The 2,338-nt window shown below is 45.6% G+C and overlaps 1 protein-coding gene across 1 annotated transcript; it reads right to left on the bottom strand.

Annotated features, from left to right (window-relative positions):
• Positions 1-1,705: 1,705 nt before the first annotated feature.
• Positions 1,706-2,053, bottom strand: H257_19419 (hypothetical protein; the record flags this gene model as incomplete). The annotated part of the gene is made up of 1 exon (XM_009848564.1): positions 1,706-2,053. A coding segment is annotated over one exon (348 nt), but the record flags the coding sequence as incomplete, so codon positions are not given.
• Between the last annotated feature and the right edge of the window lie 285 nt (positions 2,054-2,338).

Genomic DNA, 2,338 nt, shown 5'->3' with positions numbered 1-2,338 from the left:
ATTTGGGTTAAACCTCTTCCAGCAAGACATGTTTCAATTTTGATCAGATTTGTTGAATTCGGCCCCAAAATGGCGTTTTGGGCCTGAATATTGCAATATTTCCGGTTACCAGACGAACCCTTAACCAATACATTCATTTTGCCTAAACGCACGGTATGTTGTTTCCCTGAAGAATACTGGTGCTACCGCTCTGCAATCTCAAGTGAATCGTTATTACGCAGGATTGAAAGCTGGCGTCTGGAACGTGATCGACTCGCTCTGTGTTGAGATGGATGGTAAGACAATTATCACGGACAGTGATTACAAAATGTACTGGAACAACATTCGTGCTCAAACTGAATGGACATCTGCCGACGTTGAGAAGCATGGTGCTGATGCTTTCCTTGGTGTTGACGATTGGAGCTCGATGGCATATTCGACTACGGCAACTCCTTCTGGTGATGGTTTCGTGAACAACTTCACGAACGAGCAAACTGCTGCAGGCGTCCTTCCAGAAAGTACTCAACTGGGTACGAACGAAGGGTTCGTGCAGCGTGTTTACACTAATCCTCAACCTACTGCAATTAACAGTACTACGTCTGGATTCAATCCTTATAACTGGCCCACTCAACGTGGTGCTGTTGCGACTACAATTGCACTTCAAAACGGTAAAGGTGCATTCACGTCTACAACGATTTCATCGTACAACCTACATACTGAATGTCGCTGTCGTTATGGATGATTCTGTAGACAATACCAACTTGAAACATCGCTTCGATTTATTATACTTACAGGATCATGTATCAGATTCAAACTATGAATGGCGAAAGGATCCAGCACGCATGCTGCCCTTACGCTTAGCACGAAGAGATGCCATATGAGCCTTAGCCTCCGCAGAGCCCTTCACATGCTTGATTCCCTTTCCAGTCAACGATTGCACCAGCGATCTCCCAGCGTTCGCTACGTCTTCTCCGACGAAAGGAGTCGCAACGTTCTTAACGATGTCTAGAAGGGGCGTCGCGTTAGATTTCAAAAAGTTCCAAATCCCTGAGAATATTGATCCACCTTGAAGCTCAGAGTTGTTATGTTCGGCTTCTCCATGCGTAATATCAATTCGAGTGGCTTTGTTAGCCTTCTGTGCTGCTAGAACCTTCTTAGCATTAGCAGGGTGCAACAACAGATCGAAGGCTTCAACTCCGCAGCAGACAACGTCAAAGAGCCACCTTAGCGAGCTTTCTTAAGCTTTGCTACAGGAATGCGCCCAACCTTAACAGTCTTATATCCGCTCGCGGTTTTCATCTGAATTCGCAGAATTCTAGCGGTCTTCGATCGCTTCTTGTATCTATATCTATGTTACAGAACTCTTTCATAAAAAATATATTAAATGCTTTACAATGCAAAGTTTTCGGTTTGCTAATCTTCGACGACTTGAACCCAGCAGCGAATCGTTTGATAGCCACACCAGAACCACTCGTTGTTCCTTCGTGCTTGAGAACCAAGCTCTGCTTTTTCTTGAGGAGCTCTTGATCATTATCGTCAGCGTGTTCTTGGTAAACAGCATGTGCGTTTCCTTGCTTCTTCAACGGCCTTCGAATATTGATCCTCATCTTATCGCTCCTTTATGCTAATAGAGAGAAATTATCTTGCAATTGTTTGTTCTTCAACATGCCGAGCTCATAGAGATACGTTGAGAGACGACAAAACTCGGCGATGTTGCGTTCGTTACCCAAGATGAGTTGCCCTTTGGTTTGTCGAGCTCGAGTAGATACTTCTGAGCTTCATCCAACTCGTACGGATTCATCAATGGATTGCGCAACATTTGATCGTAGCGCGTGATTTTGAACAAATCATAGACAACTTTCTTGTCGTCGTTCGTCAATTGGCTGTACTTAGCAACTTCGAACTTCTGGTCGGTGATAACATCGTCGACAATACCTACAACCGCTTGAGAAATCGGCAACTTTCGCGCGACGCTCGTTCCAGATGGGTAGCGTAACACGAGGAAACCTTCTCGCAACGCCTTGAGTACCACAAACGTGGTACCGATCTGCTTTTGAAGATGATCCTTCTTCATAGTATCACGAGCAGAGCCGCCTTCTAAACCACGCCCGATAAGACGATTGAGGCGAAGCCCCTTACCACTCATTGGTTCATCTTTGACATCAGCAGCGTCATCGAATGCAGACGAGAGATTACGACGCGAAGAATCGTTAGGATCGAGGCTGTCGAATCGTGGATCTACTTTCCTTGGAGCGGCTTCTACTAGTGCTTGAATGTGATCCGATTGAGTTTTCGCTGCAGCAGCTTCATTCAACTTGTAGCACTGCGGGAGGAAGCGTGTGTAGTTGAGGGCAAAATG

The sequence above is a fragment of the Aphanomyces astaci genome (assembly GCF_000520075.1).
Source record: "Aphanomyces astaci strain APO3 unplaced genomic scaffold supercont1.573, whole genome shotgun sequence".
NCBI lineage: Eukaryota > Oomycota > Saprolegniomycetes > Saprolegniales > Verrucalvaceae > Aphanomyces > Aphanomyces astaci.
This window is presented reverse-complemented; position numbering and strand designations above follow the sequence as displayed.